The sequence below is a fragment of the Lissotriton helveticus genome, chromosome 5_1 (assembly GCF_964261635.1).
Source record: "Lissotriton helveticus chromosome 5_1, aLisHel1.1, whole genome shotgun sequence".
Classification (NCBI taxonomy): Eukaryota; Metazoa; Chordata; class Amphibia; order Caudata; family Salamandridae; genus Lissotriton; species Lissotriton helveticus.
This window is the reverse complement of record NC_136065.1, coordinates 455,317,172-455,336,754: the sequence shown is the minus strand read 5'-3', so window position 1 is coordinate 455,336,754 and position 19,583 is coordinate 455,317,172. Positions and strand designations below refer to the sequence as shown.

At 43.0% G+C, this 19,583-nt stretch overlaps 1 protein-coding gene across 1 annotated transcript in view; it reads left to right on the top strand.

The window, feature by feature from the left end:
* Positions 1 to 19,583, top strand: part of FRMPD2 (FERM and PDZ domain containing 2) — a 446,136-nt gene that overhangs the window by 315,092 nt on the left and 111,461 nt on the right. Inside the window, exon 33 of the mRNA XM_078640972.1 lies at positions 6,157 to 6,318. Coding sequence (XP_078497098.1) covers positions 6,157 to 6,318 — 162 coding nt within the window. The remainder of the gene's footprint in view (positions 1 to 6,156; positions 6,319 to 19,583) is intronic.

Below are 19,583 nucleotides of genomic sequence, written 5' to 3'. Positions count from 1 at the left end.
TTCCACCCCTAACTTCTCAGCCCATCCTACAGCATAAGTCTCTAAGTCGTCAGTTCATAAAGTCTGAAGAGCTCTGTAATAATGTCCAATCCTTTTTTTGGTAAACAGATCATCGATCAATGAAATCCTAGTAATACCAGATACTTCCACAGGTGACAAAGAATTAAAAAAACGATGTATCTGTAAATATTTAAAATAATCCTGATTTGAAAAATTATATCTGGTTGTAAGCTCCCGGAAAGTAAGTAGCCGATTATTCTGCCATATATCATTCACCCCTTGTATTCCTTTGTTTCGCCACCGCACCATTGCTAGATCTTGAAACACAAATGGAAATATTTTATAGGCAGTGAAGGGTGTATATATCGAGAGTTTCCTAATTCCCAGGAGTTGCCTAACTATCTTCCATACTCCAAAGGCTGCTTTCAACGTCTTGAATTTAGTTTTCTTGTAGTAACTTGGCTCTATATTTTTCAGGAAGCATCCACGACAATCTTCACCCAATATAAGTTCGTAGATGGAGGGAGATTGACTCTGTGGGATCCTTACTTTTTCACCAATGATCAAGGGGGAAATGAACTGTAAGACAGACGCGACATAATAATACAGGAAGTACGGGATAGCCCATCCCCCCCTAGCTTTGGGTAAAACCATCTTTTTATAGGATCTTCGAGGTTTTTTATAGCTCCATATAAACCTAGATGTCATCCTTTCCAATTGTTTAAAGAACATCAGGGGAAACTCAAGTGGTATAGAGCGAAACATATAAAGAAACTTAGGAAGTATTGTCATTTTCAAAACATTATTTCGGCCAAATAAGGATAAATGAAAATGATCAATCCGTTCAAGTGTAGCATTTGCTTTTTGAAAAATTGGGTTAAAGTTCATAGCTGGGATGCATGATATAGGAAAGGTAATTTTTATACCCAAATACGTCGCTATTGGAACCAATGGGATCGATAAGGGAGGTGTCTGACCTACAAATAAATGTTGGGTCTTGGCTATATTCAGCTTATAACCGGAAAAGGCACCAAAGCGAGTAGCGAGATCTTCTATTACTGGCAGAGCTTCCTGAAGACTGGTTGTAAGCACCACTATGTCGTCGGCGTATGCGAGTGCTCTATAATTCAAATTCGCTACTGAGACAGGTGGGATTCCCGTTGCTGAATTCAATTTATTTAAAAAAATATCTAAATAAAGGGCAAACAGGAGTGGAGAAGCAGGGCAACCCTGACGGGTGCCTCTAGAAATAGAAAAAGAATCCGATTTTTTTGAACCAAGTTTTATACAGGATGTGGGTGATGCATATAGCGCTTTTAAGCCCGAAATGATCCGGGGACCAAAGCCTTTAATTTCTAGCATTTCCCACAGATATGGCCAGGCTACCCTGTCGAATGCCTTCTCGGCATCCAACAGGGTAATACCAAGGTCACTGCTCGTCGCCTCAGCTCTATCCATTAAAGTAATTACACGCCTAACATGATCTGAAGTGTCCCGACCAGGAATGAAACCATGCTGAACCGGCGAGACTATTTTAGAAATTACCCCCGATATACGAGAGGCTATAATCTTCGAAAATATTTTGCTATCCGCATTTATAAGCGATATTGGTCTAAACGACGAGGGGAGAAGAGGTGGTTTGTCTTTCTTTAAAAATGCCATAATTATAGAGTGGCTCCATGAGGGAGGTGCTACCCCAATTTGCGCTTCTATACATGTTTGCAGAAGATCTTGTTTCAGGAGAGTTCTAAAGACTCTATACAATTCTAAGGGTATGCCATCTGGCCCCGTAGCTTTCCCGGTGGCCAGGGAAAGAATAGCTGTTTCTATTTCCTCCCATGAAATTACCTTTCCATGTTGTTTAATAATATGCTTTCTCTTTTTTCCCTCACTTTTTAACGCCTCCCTTATATTCTTGTACAGCTGCATTTTGACTTTGGTTTTTAAAGGCCTCTTTCGATCCTTGAGGCGATCTTCTTTTTTATTGAATAGAGACGCTATTTGACTAATAGCACATATTAACTTTCCATATTTCTCCAAGAGAATTTTTTTATTCTTGTCTCTTAAAGACATTTAATAGTTGCCTTTAAATGTATTTATTGCCATTTTCACTGTTAAAGATCATGCAATCCTTTGATTATTCTTACAGTATATTGTTTCACTATTGCTCCATTCTTCCCTCAATTCCATGGAATGGAATAACGTCAGTGGTGGCTGCCAAAAAGAAAGGGTGGTGGGGCGGTGGGGTCGCGCAGAAGGCATCGCGGGGGGTGGGTTAGAAATTCAATATTTAAAAAAACATACCTTTTACTGCCAGCAGCCTTCTGCATCGTGTCTCATTGCGCCATATCTCCTCTTCCTGCCTGGTCCCAGCAGCCCCTGGAGCAGACTCTCTGTACAATCCCTGCGCGATTGATCTGAGCGAGCAGGAAAGATGCCCTGCTCAGACCAGGGAGTCTGTGGGGGTTCTCCAGCCCAGCTGTTCAATGCAGCCACGCTGGAGAAAACCTAAGTGTGCATGTGTTTTTTGGTCAGCCTGAGATGGCTGTACAAACACATATGAGCACTTAGGAAGTAGTGTGCACATAGCACTCATCCTACCCCCTCCCATGCCTTGGCCCGCCTCTCCCAACAGCGCTGGCTAAAAGCCAGCAAATGCAAAATAAATCTATGCAAGAACATCGTTTTATTTTACCTCTGAATTAGGATGCGGACGCTGTACTGGCTGCCAGAAAGTGCTCTTTAACATGGCTGCTTGTGCTGCTCACCCAGGAAAAGGGCCGAAGCACAAGTAGCAGTGTAAGCAAGCACTTTGTGGACATCATGCCCAGTGTGCCATTCACCATTTGGTGCTTGGCACATGGTGCATAGATGTGCGTGTGGGCACTGCATGTGTCCCCAGGGCCACTTTACAGTGGCCCATAAGGGGCAGGGTTCTTGTTTGGTGCCCCCAAAGTCCATTCCCGCCAAGAAAAGGTTGTTGGAAAGGGACATTGTAATCACAACGGAGGTGCAGATACAGACACCCCCGCCATTCAGGGATTGCGATCTCGACCTCCACCCCATAGGGATCACTGATCCCGACAGAGGCGGCTGTCTCCGCTCTGACAGACAAGGGTCTCACATCCTGCATCATAATGCAGCGGTTGGACCAAAGGGCTGTCTGTTGGTCAGACTGCTACCGACTGCCGGTTGGTGGCGGTCCCACCGACATCCGAATAAGGACCTAAGTTCTTCAACATGTAGCATGCACAAAAAATATTAGCGGCCACGAGAAAGTTTGAGGTAGAGCTAGCAAAGGATACACATGGTCAAGGAACACTGTTGAAAATTAGGAAGACATGTAGAGTATGAATAGATCATCTTAGACTATTTGAGTATAGGCAGCTTGCATCCAGATAACACACAGAGGGGTATAAAAGAGACTGTCTTCTTGCATGGCTAATGTGCCTTACCCAATAGAGTACTTATGGTACCCCTCCCACACTACAAAGGTTGTATTTTGGGGTATTTGTAAATATTTTAGAAACTTTCATCTTTCATCTTTGCAGATGGAGGAGCTCAAAGTACCTGTAGAGACCGAAGAGATCACATATGCAATGGTTAAAAAGCTTGGCATTGATGGTCTCCCTTGTGAAGTTTATAAGGCACTCAAGGGCTCTTTAGCCCCTAAATTTCAGTCCATGTAGATGGTGGTATACAAATAGGGCTCCTTGCTGGCATCTACAAGGTTGGTCATGTTAGTGTCGCTCAGTAAACCATGCTGACTCCCATATGTCTCATCCGATAGTCCACTGTTTATGCTCAGTTTAGATAATACTTCCTGAGTAAACTAATACCAAATAGAATACCATCATTTCAACAGGTACATACAGTAAAATCAGGCTTTATACTAGGGGTTGGCAACATTTCAATTATGTCAGCATAATTCCTGTAATTTCGGGAATTTAAATTTATATCTGGTATTTGAAATTTCTAAAATTGTGATATTACACCCGGATGCACAACTATGCTGGCTTTCAGTTATAGCATAGGAGTGCGAGAACAACATGAACAAAAATAACGGGAGCTGTTTTAATGCGAGTACATTGTTGTGTCAAAAAATCACGGGTGTTAGTTTATGACTAACATATTGCATATGGTCTGCTGAGGTGCACAGATCCCCTTCACAATAACTTATATGTTGTCTAAGACATTGGGATCCTTTTCATATTACATTTTGTTAGAATATTGAAATAAACATATAATAACGCTATAGATAATGCCGCAAGGTTTTTCTTTCATTACACACAATGCAGTATTGCTTTTCTTTCCTTACCACTTACTTTGCTTTTCCTCTGCTGCACAATTTAGTCACCCTTGTCACGTTTTAGGCTCCATTATTGCATAATTTTACTGGCTCTATTTATAAAGATGTGAGTTTGTCAGTATGGCGGATCAGCATTTATGACATGGGCTTGGAATTTATATAATGGGGTAATAATTTGTTTTTATTTTGAGGAATTCTCTGGAAGAATAGACGAGAAAGACTAACTATGGGCTTATCATGCATTGTTTAAGATCCACACCCTTAAACATGTACTTATAAAAATGTTGAGGTTAAAAGGTTTCTTGCTGTACCCTTAGTTTAACTTAAGGATGTCCATGCAGGACCCAGGCCCTGAGTCAATTAGAAGTGTTTGTGGATATGGATTAACAATTACAAGTTTCACGCTTTTTTCCATGCCCTACAGTTGTAGATAAGATGTCACAATACCAGAGATGATACTGCATCTGATTCCTACTGACTAGGAGGCTGGGCCTGTGTTCAGACCTGAAACCTTGTTCCTATAGTTCTTCTTTTACTCTTCTTGCTAGCTGTGGGCAATTAGTCATCACACACACGCAAGCATACACACACACACACACACACACTCAAGTATCAATATCCAAGCAAGGTTGTTACTTTGAAATGAAATGCCTATTCAATAAGCACTTAAGAATTGAAGTGCAGTGAATAAGAGCAAGACTGATGAAAGTATGAAGTCCTGGGACATAACTGTTTGAAAGATATTTTAAAAAAAGTATCTTTCCTGCTAGAGCCATGTTCTTGGTCCATGGATCTTTTCTGATCCATTCTGCTCTCCGGTTTTCATAGGTTTTAATGGGAACATGCTATTCTATGGGAGTTCAGTCTCACGAAGGTGCCCCAGTAATACTGAAGATCACACAGCAGTATCTGATGGCCCTATCAGGATATATCTGTTCCAGTTCTATTCTGTTGCCCCCTATCCCTTTACTAGTGTTTTAGGAGCCTTTTCGAGTTACTTCTAGAAATAACCCTAAGTCAAACAAGTTTATTTAAAATTTGAATGAAAGTCAATTTATTCTAATTCCTTCTGTCCAGACTCCCATTAAGTGGTTGCTCTGGTGGAATGGTGTCTCACTGTATCTTTGGGTTGGGAACAGTTGTTGCACATTGTACTGGAACTGATATCTGATGAACTGCCCATCACAGTCTAAAATCTCATGTCCCTAGTGAACCGAGATATCGTCTTTTCTTTCCATTAATGTGAGTGGCAGTACATCTTAAAATAGCTCTATCTTTTGAATTTCTGCTTTCAGTTGAAAACTTGAAACTAGTGCTGGGCTGCAGGGGGCTGATACTCTTTTCTGATCAGAAATGCATACTTAAGGAGCTTTGTTCCATTCTTGGTCCAGCACAATGGTAGCTTCTAAGTAATCTTTAAATGGGAGGAAGGTAAATAAGGAATGGGGAAGGAGAAGGGTGGAGACAGGAGAAAACACAGAAAAGCAGGAAGGAAACGTTTATGCTCACCAGTCAATGACAATGAAAAGAGGAATTGAAAGGCCAAAAGTGGCTTGGATGAGAATCTTCATGATCTGATTGGAATCTATTTGATGAAGTTATGAAATACATCATGGGTTAGGAACTGTTAATGTGATGGGAAAGCACATTATGTGATTGTGGCACATTATGTGATTGTGCTTTGTAGAATGAAGTTAGAAAACACACCATGTGATTAGCTATCTTACTACCTTCTTCCAAAAGTTGTATCTGTATAGTTCTGTGTTTCCCGTAAGCCTATTTGCTTTATATCTTCTCTTTGTATTGTTTTGTAAGACGTGAATGTAACTCTTTATGCTCTTCTACAGGGCCGCAAAATGAGTATTAACCTGGAAAAGCCACTGAATGGCAGTTTGGGATTTGCACTGACTAGCAAAAGAATTGGAGGATCCTTCCAAATCAAAGCTATTAGCCCTGGAAGTGTTGCTGACGTGGACGGGAGACTACAAATAGGTGACATATTACTCCAGGTAAATAAATATTTGCACTTCCTATGGTCATCCTGGGCCCCTAGCAAATCTCCAGTTTTCCATTAATGTTCACTGCTGATTATCCCATGGTGTTGATGTTACATTCTGTAGTCACGCTGCAAATAAAGGATTGTGTCACAGACAGAGATAATCTTCAGGACAATACATTTATGTCCCAACCTTCATGTAGAGAGAGGAGAAAGTATTTCCTAACTTGGAACACTCCACTGTAAATTTTTTAGTTTTTTCAGCTTTCAAAACATATGTTACAAAACCATCCATCTGGGGCAACAAACAATGTCATAATTTAAAATCCATGCTGCAGCCCACCCCAGGGAGGAGAAAAGGAATGTCTCAGTCTGAGGCAAAGTTCACTAATCTCCTGTTTAACCTCTGAAGGCATGGAACTGTAATAGAAAACCCAGTGTGAGAGGACCCACTTGTGAGCATGCTTCACGGATTGTCCCCTACCAGTCTAGGGGTAAAAAAGATCAATTCTTTTCGTAGAAAGTTAAAAAGTGGAACCGGGGCTCATATGGCTTTTCACATGGACAAACGTAGGGCCAGATTTATCAAGGTGTTGTGTAATCCTTGCATAGCGCAATGGCAACACGAAACCTAAGTAAGATTTATCAGACCACGGAAGGCCACTTTGTGTGGTGTGCATGGCTTAATAAATCTGGAGTTACTCAAGGCATTGCAAATTGCTGCATTGTATTACTTTGCCCCACGGGGTCACTACGTGGGTGGACCGTGGGTGTTCCCCCGCATACACCCATGGCTTGTGGCTCCTTCCTAGATTCACCATTAGTGTTAGACCTGGGAATGCATCAAAATGCTATTCTTCCCCTGGTGAGGCGAACCGCCAAACTTCCGCCCGATCTCCTTGCTACCTGTTTTTTCTAAAATGTTGGTAAAACTTGTGAATCAACTGCAAAAAATAGCTAGCTGGATGCATACAAACTGACTTAAGTTAAATGGTGGAAAGACTGAGGTTCTGATCCTGGGAAAAAATAAAGATCTCTGGGGCTCACTTCGCTGGCCGCCAGAAATGGTCAAACTACCCCAACCGGTGCAAGCTGCACGCAATTTAGGCGTGATGCTCGACGATCAGCTGTTTATGAGACCGCAAGTAGTCAAGACTGCATCAACTTGCTTTACCATCTTAAAATGGCTCAGTAAAATACTCTGGATGTTGCCTGGTCCCACCCAAAAAAAACATGATTTAAGCCTTGATCATGTCTAGGCTGGACTATGGTAACGTCCTGTATTTAGGAGCCAACAAGGAGACAGTTTGCAAATTACAAGTGGTTCAGAACTTGGCGGCTAGAATGCTTTCCCATGTGCCTAAATCATCGTCCATTTCAGGTGCTCTCCGGGATCTTTACTGGCTTAGGATAGAGAACCGGACCAAAGTTAAGGCCCTATGCTATTTGCATAAAATTGAACAAGGCATAGCACTCCTGTATCTATGTTCCTTAGCCCAGTCTTTTCTTCCGACACATGCGCCTCGCTCTTCAACGCAAGCCAAATTTCAAGTTCCAAGATCAAACTATCACACATGGGCGGACGTTCCTTCTCCCATCTGGCTCCAGTGTTGTGGAACTCGCTACCTTCATCTCTTCGGCATGAAACTAGCCTTAATATATTTCGTAAAGGCCTTAAAACCTGGCTATTTAATCAGTAGACATGGTTCTCTCTGTTGCTTGTGGTCCTATGGCACCGGGAAACCTCCAGGTAGCTGAGCGCCTTATAAATTTAATTTATTAATAATAATAATAAATAGCTTTATTTCAAATTTTTGCCTCTTTGTACATGTGCTGCATTCTGCAATATTTTTGATGTTACTTTATTTTTTTAAAGGTATAATGTTCAATATTTAAAATGCAATATACTTACTTGTTATGTGAAAATATTTGGTCTTATATATTTTTTTAGTTGCCATTTTGTTTTTAATTTATACAAAAAGTTAGTATAGTTAATGTTAGTGTCCTCATTCTTTTTGGGCAATATTTTGGTAGGACAATATTTTTGACTCCGATATGTAATCATAATACTACCTAAAATAGGGATGCTCTAAATGTTCCACTATTTAGAATATGAGCCAGTGCAAATATATGGCAGTGACTTTCAGTGCTCACTTTATGTGACATGGCACGTGGGCCGTATTATAGAATAAGGGGCACTCTCCTTGTTTTTATTTATTTTATTCTATTTTTAGTGTTTTCTATAGTGCAAACAAGACCCTGAGTAGGGTATCAGAGCGCTTCAAAGTACAGAGCAAACAAGTTCAAGAAAATTTTAATAGGGTACGAGATATAGATATGTGGCAAATATGAAGTTCGGCACAGAACAAAACAATAGAACATATAGGTAGAGATGATTTGTTTGGAGCAGTAGGAACAAGTTAAAGTACGAGCAAATCCTATTAGCGAGGGTGTCATCATGGGCAGTATAGATATAAGTTTATAGTAGTTGATTGGTTCAATGCCAGCAGGAGTGATATCGAGTTTAGAGCTTAAGTCGGAGTCGTAGAGGGGCAAGTCAGAGAGTTATCTGTTGCATTTTATAGGTCCCAGGAGGGTGAGGATTGTAAGGAGTTAAGGGAGGAATTTGCTCTTCAGGAAGGTTTAGCTTCCCTTTTAAATAATTGTGCTGAAGAGATTTTTCTGATGCTCGGTGGGAGTGAGTTCCATATTCTTGGTGCAGCTCCGTAGAATGCTCTGTCAAAAGTTTCTACTTTTGCTGAAGCGTGAAGGTTCCAGGAGTAGATTGTTGGAACTCTTAGAGTGTCTGTTTCCTCCAGATATGGTAGGTGTCTGGGCTAGATATTGGGGGGTCTTGTGGTGTAAAGCTTTATGTGTGATGCAGGCCATCTTTAGGTGAAATCTAGCTTCGTAGGGTAGCCAGTTGAGCGCCTTCAGGTGTGGCGAGATATAGTCAGATTTTCTAGATCCTGTTAGCAGTTTTGCGGCTGCATTGAGACAGGCTTTTAAAGGGGCTGTTGAGATTTTTGGAAGCCCTGATAAGGTAGTACATCCGTACTCCAACCTGGAGATGACTAAAGCCTGAACTGCAGTTTTGAGGTCCGGGTTCTTGATGAATGGTTTCATTTATCTGAGATAGCTGAGTTGAAAGTGGGCATTTTTAGCCAACATGTTGATGTGTGTTTGCATATTATGGTTCTTATCCAGTGTGGTTCCAAGCGATTTGGTGGAGTCAGCATACAATTTAGAGCATTGATCATCTTGGTCCACTCCTTTATCACCAAATTTTTTTGGGGGGGAAATTAGAAGGAATTCAGTTTTTTGCGAGTTTAGCTTGAGGAAGTTAGTCGTTAGGTCTTTCCAAGAGCTTGATTCATCATCTTGATCTCTTCCATGGAAGTGATCTTGATGTACAACTGAGTGCCATCCACATACATGTGGAAGGAGATATTCGCTTGCTGTAATAGTTTGTTCGGGGTTCGACACAGAGGTTGAATAGCGCAGGGGAAAAAGTTGAGCCTTGTGGTTCTCCTGGTAGATTAGGGGATGAGGGGGAAAGATTTTTATTCACCATAAACCTTTGCGATCTGTTTTCCAGAAAGGATGTGAACCATTGAAGGACTGTGCCTGATAGTTCCATCCTGTTTTCTAGTCTTTCTAGGACTGTATCGTGATTAACAGTGTCGAAAGCAGACAAAAGGTCAAGCAGGACTAGTAGACAGGTTTCATTATGGTCAAGCGCGAGTAGGGCATTGTCGACTATATGAAGAATTGCTATTTCTGTGCTATGCCCGGTCTGAAACCTGATTGGCAGTCGTCCAGTAACTTGAAATCCGTGATGTGTTGGTTGAATTGTTGCTGAACACATTTTTCCAAAACCTTGGCTAGCATGGGAATGTTGGTTATTGGTCTGAAGTTATTAGGGTCCGAGGGGTTTTCTGTAGGTTTTTTTAGGATGGGGGTGACTTGACCAATTTTTAGGCAATCCGGGATGTGATCTTGCGAGAGCGTAGCATTAATGATTTCGGTCCAGAGAAGGGAGATGATATTGTAGATGGGAGATAGACAATTTGAGAGGAGAGGGTCATTGTACTGATTATTTGGTTTGATAGTCGCTAAGGTTTTTGTAATATCACTGAGATCGTAAAGTTTGAAGGTTGACCAATGAGAGTTATTTTTGGGCATAGGCAGATCAGGTTGAATAGGATCTTCAACTTGAGAGTTCTTTAGGGTAGCTGAGTTGTTCTCGGCTGTCCTGAGCTCGTTTTTGGACGTTGGCTTTAACTATGAAGAAAGGAAAAAGTTCTTCACTCCTTAGCTGCGATTTCGAAGTCATGTGTGCGCTTTTGGCCAATTTGTTTGATTGTTGTTATAACATTTCTAAGATTTTCTTCGGTCTATATTTGGCATTGTCTGGTTCTGATCTGAAGAAGAATTTTTGGGATTTTAGAATACTTTTGTTATCGGAGTTTTCTTGACTTTCTTAGCAGTTTGAGTTGAAGGGGGGAAGGATGTCTCCATTTCCGTTAAGTTAGTGGCAGTTTATGTCTTTCTTCATTCAGGGCTCTGTTGAACCACAAGATTTTGCCTTTGTTTGGTATTCTTTTGAGTTTTGATGGGGCTACATGGTCAAATAATTTGGTTGTCATGGAGTTGTAGTGATCAGTTAGATCATTGACGTCTGAAAAGGTATTAGGAGGAGTGAGTACTTTCTCACAGTGGGAAGCTAGATTGCTCCAGTTAAGGTTTTTCTTGTCTCTAATCCAATGTCTGGGCTTGATCTGCTGCGAGGAAGTTTTCTTTTTAGTGGAGGGTATTTGGAAAGTAATATTGTGATGGTCTGACCAATCACATGGGACGATCAAGATAGATTCAACCATTTTTTCTTTAGAGATGATCCAGTCAAGTGTAGACCCTTTGGAATGAGTTGGTAGTGAACAGGCTTGGAACAGGGAATGGTCTGCTTGGAAAATTTTGATAGAATTGTCCTGCTTATCTAAGGAGTCTTCCCAATGAAGATTGAGGTTCCCTAGGAATATGTCATTGGAGCAAGGGGTTGAGTTAGTTGTAATGATTTCCACAGGTTGGTCTGTGAAAAAAGCGTTTTTACCTGGGGGATGGTAAAGTATATGTAGTTTGTAAGGGAGGATATCTGAGGATTTTATGCAAAGCCCGAGGTATTCACAAGAATCAAGTGGAAATTGTTAGTGGTGAGCATATCTTTCAAAATGTGCGCTAGGCGCTAACAAGGAGAGTGCACCATATTACATTGAATGTGTTTCCCGCAGGACAGCCATGAACTTGGCTGCCCTGATGGCAGCTTATTCAATTGAAAAATGGAGTGGCTTTGAAAAAGGCAACAACCATTCTGCAATTTTAAGGAGGATTAAAGTCCTCTTGCAGGTTGGTGCAGTTAGTGATTGCACTAGCCGGCAAGTGGATGTCTGGGGGTCCATACAACTCCCTTTCCCCCTTCCATAGTGCTGGCATCATGGGGCGCGCTGACAGTGCACCTCCTAACAGCTTCTCTGCCTCTGCGCCTGTGTCTATAATACGGCATAGGCACAGAGGCAAAGGAATTCCCTCATTCGGATGGGCCACAGCCCTTTGGTGATATTGCTGGCGATGTGTGTGTGCTAGCGCTATCTGTATTACAAAAGGGGCCAGACAAGCGTTTGCTGCTTCTTCTGTAATACCAAAGTGCCTCAGGGGTGCACAAGGCGGGCGCTAATGCCCGTTGTGCACCCGAGGCACTTCCGTAATATGTCCCTTTGGGTCCAATTTACTGGAGGGACCGAGGTGGAGTCTCCCCTAGGGGAGATGAACTAGCCTTCCTTGGACGGAGAGTAGGTATCCCTCTGTGATACTCCTTGCAAAGGTGGAGATAAATGAAACAGCAACATTAGCTTTGGGTAGAGTTCTGGGTGTATGCAGCTTCTAAGGTGAAGGAGTGCATTGGCAGTCCATGGAGACCCTATTTCTTCCTGGCCTGCTATTTGAGACTTTTGGCAGCAGACTGAGTGAAAGTCTCAGTGCTACTGGAGGTGAATTCAGTAACCTAACCTCTGCCTCTGGAAATACAATGAGGCAGAGCGTAGGCTGTTGGTAAGGAGTTCCATAATCTACTCCTCTTTCCAGGATGACTAACAGGGAAAATAATCAATTCTGTTCATACTGGAACAAAGGGAATTTAGCCTACTACGGGAAGCACCTGCCTTCTGGAGGAAGCATCTTTATAGGGGTTGGGGACAAATATAACCTATCAAGGCCTAACACCCTGCTCTCTTTCTTTCCAAATGTAAAAGTAAGAGATCTACGCCTGTTTTCGTAAGTCCTTAAAGACCTGGATGTTCTCTGTGAAGTAAATCCTAGTATGCACGCTGTTTGTGCCTGTTGGCCTGTCTGTACTATAGCGCCTTGATGCCCTTGGGCTTAGTTCGCGCTTTAAAAACTCCTCCTTCATTCATTCATTCATTCATTTATATAGATTGCATATCAAGCATAAATTGGATCGGCAACCCATTCAGGGTGTTACAGTGGTTGGCAGCTGGTTTCCTTTGTGAGGATTGTGATGTATTATAGGGTATGGTTGTGTGAACTTACCATGACATATATTTGCAATACTGTCTTGGGTCCTATAGTCCCTAGTATATGGTGCCACGGATGACTTATATGTCAGCGTATGCCAATTGGGGGTAGCTACTTCAACATACATTTTGTAAAGGGTTAGAACACTGGCACTGAGGTCTGGTTAGCAGGCCTTAGTGCACTCTTAGAGTAAAAAAATCAGCAGTCCAAAACATTGTGGGTGATCACGCATCAAAAAGATGCTTTTCCTTACACCCTTCTTCCATGCAAGGTGATTGAAATTCAGCTAGTGCCTCTGTAGAATTGAGTAAGTTCAGTGATTCATATGTGAACCTTAAGACATATACTGATACTCTGGCGATCTACATGTGTGAAGAAGTGTTGGAGGCCTGATCTCACATCCAGTGTGGTGAGCGATGAGCAGTGATGCCTTAATTATTGATTCCAACCTGTGGCATAGTTTGCAATGATTTTCCGCTCCTCACCCTCAACAGAAAATGGAAGGTACCACAATAGTAGAACTGTTTCCCATCACTTATTCATTGTATGAGTCAACCTCTGCCTTGTTTTCTGGAGTGGCAGATAACTAAATCCACCAGAACGTTGGAAACCAGCTGTTCCAGCTTCTGCAGTCTCCCTATAATGTCACAAAAGAGAGGCACCACAGCTGATCTCATACTTGTTCCCACGCATGCTCATGTGCATTGGAGCAATCTTTAAAGTCTTCCTTCGATGGTCTGTGCCAGCTGTTCCAATTTAATACAAATAAACGCTTTCTCTGTAAGGTTCAATAGTTGGTAAACTTTTGTGAATATTGATATGGCATTCATATAGAAATGTTGGATATAGCTTTCCTTTGGGAGCTAACATAAAAAACTGTTTTCTTGATACTTTGCTACCTGAATACCAGAATAAAATGTTGCACACTGTATCAGTTCTTTTTGATAGGTCAATATTTATTTCAGCTTAAAGATTTATAAAAGTCACCAGCCAACTTGCTTACTTTGTGAGCCTGTGATTGTCCTTTGAAGCATGGAGGATCACTGATAAAAGTAGGAGAATGCCTTCTGAGCATTCATTGCCCAATCACTGCATTGGTGCTATGGATTCCGGAATGCCTGCAAGTAGTGAATCTGCATTTTAAAATTCCCATCACTCACTCGAGATTTTTGATCTGATGTACAGATGTTGGCTTCCATCGTTTGACCCAACAAACATTTTGATTAGCCTTTCTGGCCCATAAAAGCCTTTTGAGTTGGGTCTGTAAGATCCACTGTAGGTATCCCAGAGCGTGAGTTCCCCTGTTCTATTATGAGTGCCTAAAAGGGATGCACATTTTAAGAACTTATTAAGGAAGATAATGTGCTCTGCATATGATTGAAATTGTTATATATGGGCACTTTGGACACCTCAAAAGTTTTACACGAGTATTGAATAGATGATTGTGCACACGTATTCCTCCTGCGCTGCAGATTTTGAAATAGCCGCTCTGGGGTGTGGTCTGCTGAGGCAGAATGTGCTGAAGCCTGGCAATGGGCAGTGGGAAGGAGAGACCCCCTGACTGTCACCCTGGCCCCTAACAGCACCAGAAGAAGCGCCCAGGACCGGTGCGCAGAAGCAGGGGCCTCTGTGCAGGGAGAAGAGAGGCGCAGGGAGCCAGTGAAGACTGCTCCCTGCAGAATTCACCCTCTTGGAGACCCAGAGAGCGAAGGAGAGTGCTCCCAGTTGCTTGGGGACGCCACCAGAAGTAAGAAGACGCAAAAATGGGGCAGATCGGACCCCCAGGGGCTGAGATATGGCCCCCGGAAGGTAGACAACCTTTGACCCCTAAGAAGACTGATGACGAAGCGTGTGGGGCTCCGCCGCCGGTCTCAGAGATGCCCCCGGGGTGGGTCAGCCCCCAAGGAGAAGTAAAGCCGGGGAGCGCCGTCACGCTCCCCGTGACGGTGCCCTGCATGGGGGCCAGAAGCCCACCGTGGCCCTCACCGGAGATGGAGGCAGGGGAGCCTGTCGCGCCCCCCACCCCTCTGTGTGGAAGGAAGCCAGGGAGCACCGTCGCGCTCCCCATGAAAATGCCAACACGGGGTGCCAGGAGCCCACCCTGGCCCCCGACGAAAATGCTGATGGGGCGCGCCGTCGCGCAACCCAATTCAGAGGAGGAGGGGCCCGGGAACCCATCTCCGGGCCCGAGGTGGCAAAGTGAGGGGGAGCGCCGTCACGCCTCCCGAAGATATCCAGGGGCCCGGGGTCCCATCCCCAGGCCCCAACGTCGAGAAGAAGAAGGCTGGGGGAGTGCCGTAGCACTCCCCCCGAGGTCCCGACAGGACTGCTGGGTCCGCATCTGCCCGCTGGAGTGGGCAGACCAGAAATGCTCGGCCGGCTCCCGCGGCCGCACAGAAGAGTCATTCCAATCTAGAATCACACTCATCAGAGCACGAGCACACGCTCAAGCATAAACCTACCCACACTATAAGGTGCTCGAGCCTAGCTTGAGCACAAACACAACAGGATCCACCCACCCCACCGGTACCCTGTGTGCTACGACAGCGGTGGTGGCAGGCAAAAGGGAGCCGTGGTGGCGGCAGGCGAAAGGGAGCTGTCGGGCCAGGGATCGCATTTTCGGCAAAATATCCAGTGAAAGTGGCCCATCTCGATTCCAACACAACCAGGGACCAGGGAATGGGTGGTTGCAGCACTGGGATTCCCCAGTGCCACCTGGCTGCCGTCCCCACCGGTAATGAAGAGGAACCGCAGATGGCATCGGCGGAGCTACGCCACCTGCCATCACTGCTGCCGAGGCTGATCCACTGCCCGCGGCTGCCGGCACCTCCCCACACTATACTCGGTGAGCGCGGGCGCTCTCGGAGAAGCCCAGCACTTCAGTGAGCCTCGTCTAGCCACTCGTGGTGCGGAAGATCGGAGCGGAGTTGGCGGCTGACGATGTGCTTCTTGAGGGGTGAGCGCAGCGCTGGATGCATGGGGTCTCCACTGTCTGCTGTCACTCACCGCGGGATGCTAGACGGTGAGCCTTGCACCTTGCCATCTTGAAATGGTTTCCATCGATGCCCACGACCCGGGTCCACCATTTTGTGGATTCTTGTCCTTTCCTTTGGTCCATTGGATTCCATCCTGCCGACCTTCAGTCATTTCTCTTTTGCTGGACTGCCTCATCTCTTTCTCCCCCTCAGGTCCCCCTCTCTCCTCTCACCAATCTCAGCCTCCGACTTTTCTCCCCCACCTATCACTCTCAACCCCTTTTTATTTTTTTTTATTTTCCTGTTAACTCTGTAAATATGTGATATATATTTGTCCAGCCTAATCGCTAGTAAAATGTAATCCTGAGCAAATCCACTATTTGTATATATATATGTATATAGAGATAACTCTAACCACTAGTATATGTTGTAGAGTTTATCCATTTGTATCTCTACCTTGAGTGACTTTACAACTTGTACATTTGCAATTTTCTGTTTGTATCTCTTCCTTGTGTGACTTTACAACTTGTACACTTGCAATTTTTTCTGTTTGTATCTTTTATGTAACTCATGTAATCCTAAATCCTTATGTATCGCAACTGTTTCTTTTGTAAAGCGCTCTGACACCTTCAGGTAATGTTCGTGCTATATAAAATCGCATTAAATAAATAAATAAATAAATAAAAATCAAAATAAGTTAATTTGAAATGGTTTCTTTGTTTCTAAGAGCCAACACCCCCAAAAACAACTTCTCAACTACTTCTAAAATCGCAAATAAATTTTTAAAAACTGCACACAATGGGCCAGATGTACGACCTACCAATTTGCAGATCACAAATTGCGTTGCATTTGCGACTCGCAAATTGGGATGCACAACAGTTTCTGAGCCACTGTTTGCGGCTCCCAATGGGGTTGCAAATTTCATGCCTCATGCATATTGATGAGGCTGTCGCAATTTGCGACCCCATTGGGAATGGCTGGCCCTCCCAGGGATGTTGGCCTGCTGGGGTCAGCAGACTACCATGTCTGGGACTGCTTTTAAATAAAGCATTTTTTTTTTAAAATGCAGCCCGTTTTCCTTAAAGGAAAACGGGATGCATTTAAAAAATAAAAATGAAACTTTTCGGTTTCATTTTTCAAGGGTAGGCAATAGTCCCTAGGATCACTGCCTGCCCGTAAAAAATATTGTTAGAACCACACACAAAGGGGAAGGGGTGGTTTAACTACTACTGTTTTGCAAATGCAATTGCGGTCGCAAAACTGTCATACATAGCTTCAGGAGTTGCTATTAGGAAAGTACGCCCTTGAAACACCCTCTCCAAATAGCGAGTCATTAATCCTATTTTCCGAGTCGCAAATTGATTTCCTACTCGCAAAATTGATTAGTACATGGGCTACACGTTTTTTGCATTCGCAAACGGGTCTAAAACCCATTTGCACCCGCAAAAAACGTTAGTACATCTGGCCCTATATTTTTAGATTACATAGGGACTAATGCATGAGAAGTATCTTATTAGTACATTTTTGCAAGAAGCTCTGTAGCTTGGGTAAGGCTAAATATACCCATGCTTTGAAAAAAAATGGACAAAGATGAATCTAAATGATAAAACATTACACAGTCGGTCAATAAATCAATCAATCAAACTTTATTCGATTTTGCAAGTGCAAATCATAAAAGTAAAAATACAAATATACATCTCATAAAAACATAAAATAATCAACAGGATGGGGCCACAAATAAAAATGCATTAAAATCTCAACACTTTGATTTTAAAACCCCAGATAAGCATCAAGATAGCAAAAAACATACATTAGGAAAAGGTAAAAGTTGTAAAAACAGTAATGCTGGTATGACTTGTTTAAAATGTATAGATATCAGGAGAGACCGAATTAGCGTAAAGTGCTGAACCCGGGACAAATAAAAATAATGCCAGTCACGATTTTGCAAACAAAAGTGGATGAATCAGATTCAGTCTGAAATAAGTTAGCAACCTCCTGAGGTATATCAAGGGTCAAGTAGGTTTCCTAGCCACTCACCGATCTTACTAGAATGAAGTGGCTAATTGAACCCTTTGTCAATGCAAGGGCGTCACGCTCCACTCCCACCTTGGATATAAAGTCCCTCATAACCCAGTCAATATCTGCTTTAACAATACAATGAGGGTTAAAAAAAAAAGGTCCGGTCTACCGAGGCCTCCCAGGCTGCTCATAATATAGTGCATCCAGGAGGTGTACGGCATATGATCCAAGCCCTTACAGTCCCATACAATTAATTTGTTGAGTTTTAACTCCTCTTTCAGCCAAACTGAAGGTCCAAGTGGCAACGGATGAAGGTAAACAAAATCCATGATGTATTACAAACCCGCTTCCTCATGAACAATCTCTGCGGGTATACATTACAAAACCTTTAAAGACACCTAAAAAACTTCTTTTTCACAGTCTGGATCGAAATAGTAGTTGCACACCCCCAGATCTCGCAAACAAAACTGTCTTTAGGGATACATTTAGCTTGAAATATATCAATGACAGTATTAATGTAAGTACGCCCTAACTGCAGTGAGAAGCCACCAATACTATGATTGACCCTATTAAATGGCATTATATTGTTCTTAATCAGAGATTGTCAATTAAGATGAGAATACAACAATATGCCAAAATAGAGAAGATTGTAAACCCTGGCAATGTGATGTCCTTTATCCACAAAGTTCCTGGATTTAGTGCCTTTAGGGCCAACCACCACAGTGTAGGATTTGGCAAATTTGGTGGTCAGGTCCAGACTTTCCATAAAACATATAAAAAGATATAAAAGTCACTGCAGCTCTCTAGTGGTCAGAACTGTGTCTTCGGCATATAGAATGGCAGGTACTAGGCGGCCATCAACACTATGGACATCCTGGCTCTGTTCAGTTAAAAATGATTTAAATCAATAAATATATAGAATAAAAAAGAAAGGGTGCCAGGATGCAACCCTGGCAAATCCCTCTTGTCAAAGAAAAGTGCAGAGTGCATTCCCCATAGCGGCTGTATCTGACAGAGGCCGAGTACCCCTCATGTAAAGTGCGCAAGAAAGTGATTAGTGCAGGCTCAACCCCAATAGATACTAGTAGGGCCCACAGCTTAGTACTGTTAACTCTAACAAAAGCTGAGCTAAGGTCCATGAAAACCAGGTGGATGAGACCCCTCCTTTGCTCTAGTATTTTTGCTTATGAGCAGGTATAGGTTCAGGTTCTATTCAATAGTTCCCCGGCATGGTCTGAACCCATATTGCACATCCAACCGAATGTTATGCTCGTTCACCCAGGTCGTTAAGCAATCTAGCAGTACCTGGCCAATGATTTTCACCTCAGAATCCACCAACGAGATGGGTCTATACCAAGCTGGGTCTGTTCTCTTCCCTTTTTAAAATACTGGTACTATCACCGCTTTTTATCACGACAGCAGAGAGTTTCATGTGGCAACATTTAAGTGCAACGTCAAATAGGGCTGCAAAGATCAAGAAGCGGTTTGTACAAATCACCAGGGACCCAGGCATAGCCTGGGGCTTTACCTGAGGGAAGGGCTAGGATATCTTTTTTCACCTCCTTCCCCCGGAAAGTGTGCCTCTTTTCCTCTCAAGTGCAAAGAGAACGGTAATTCAAGCATTCATGATTATAGATGGCATCAAAATGATTGGTCCATGCTTGTATCACTTTTACGCTCTATGCAGGTGTAACTA